The following is a 732-nucleotide window of genomic DNA, read 5'->3' on the forward strand; positions in this document are numbered from 1 at the left end:
GTGTGTGTGAGTGAGTGTGAGTGAGTGAGTGTGAGTGAGAGTGTGGTGTGTGTGTGCGCTGCTGATGAACTGTTGAATTAAACCCGTCGTTTCTGATGTTTGTCAGAATCACGCACCTTCAGATCTCTACCAGATGACCAAGAACCCAGAAGATTCACCCAATGAACCAGATGTGCTGGAGATTGACTTCGCTAAAGGTGAGCGACACTTTCCACAAATATGCTGCAAACTGCTGTTTCGTTTGCTGTTTCAAAGCAGCACAGGCACAAATCTCATGCTCTATAGTGAGTGAACTATTTCTGCTATCTAACATTAACACATTAATTACAGAAAAAAAAAAATTTGAATGACCAAAAATGCAATATTACTAGTTAGGTCATACTGTGAGATCAATTAATTAAGGTTAAATCTAAAGTAACCTAAATAAATTGCATGTCAAGTCAAGTCAAATTCTTCATGTTGCACTTTTTACAGCTTTACAGAAAATCATATGTTAATGTTTATATAAAGTCTTAATATCTTCATGCATTAGTTGGACCATATTTGAACAGATTAAAGCTGGGCAATAATATAGTTACAGTTTGTGACAATATAAACAATCACGCAGTTGCTATATAATGTATGTTATACTGTAAGTGTAAGTTTGTATGCAAATAAATAGGATGTACTTATATATCCATCTTCGTTTAAAGAGCTGTGCGATAATAAAGTTGCGTTCTGTAATATAGATAA

At 35.0% G+C, this 732-nt stretch overlaps 1 protein-coding gene across 1 annotated transcript in view; it reads left to right on the plus strand.

Moving 5' to 3' along the window:
- ass1 (argininosuccinate synthase 1) overlaps positions 1-732 on the plus strand; it is a 33,147-nt gene that overhangs the window by 13,715 nt on the left and 18,700 nt on the right. The window contains exon 9 of the mRNA XM_016260400.1: positions 107-197. Coding sequence (XP_016115886.1) covers positions 107-197 — 91 coding nt within the window. The remainder of the gene's footprint in view (positions 1-106; positions 198-732) is intronic.

The sequence above is a fragment of the Sinocyclocheilus grahami genome, unplaced genomic scaffold (genome assembly GCF_001515645.1).
Source record: "Sinocyclocheilus grahami isolate Dianchi unplaced genomic scaffold, SAMN03320097.WGS_v1.1 scaffold2072.1, whole genome shotgun sequence".
NCBI lineage: Eukaryota > Metazoa > Chordata > Actinopteri > Cypriniformes > Cyprinidae > Sinocyclocheilus > Sinocyclocheilus grahami.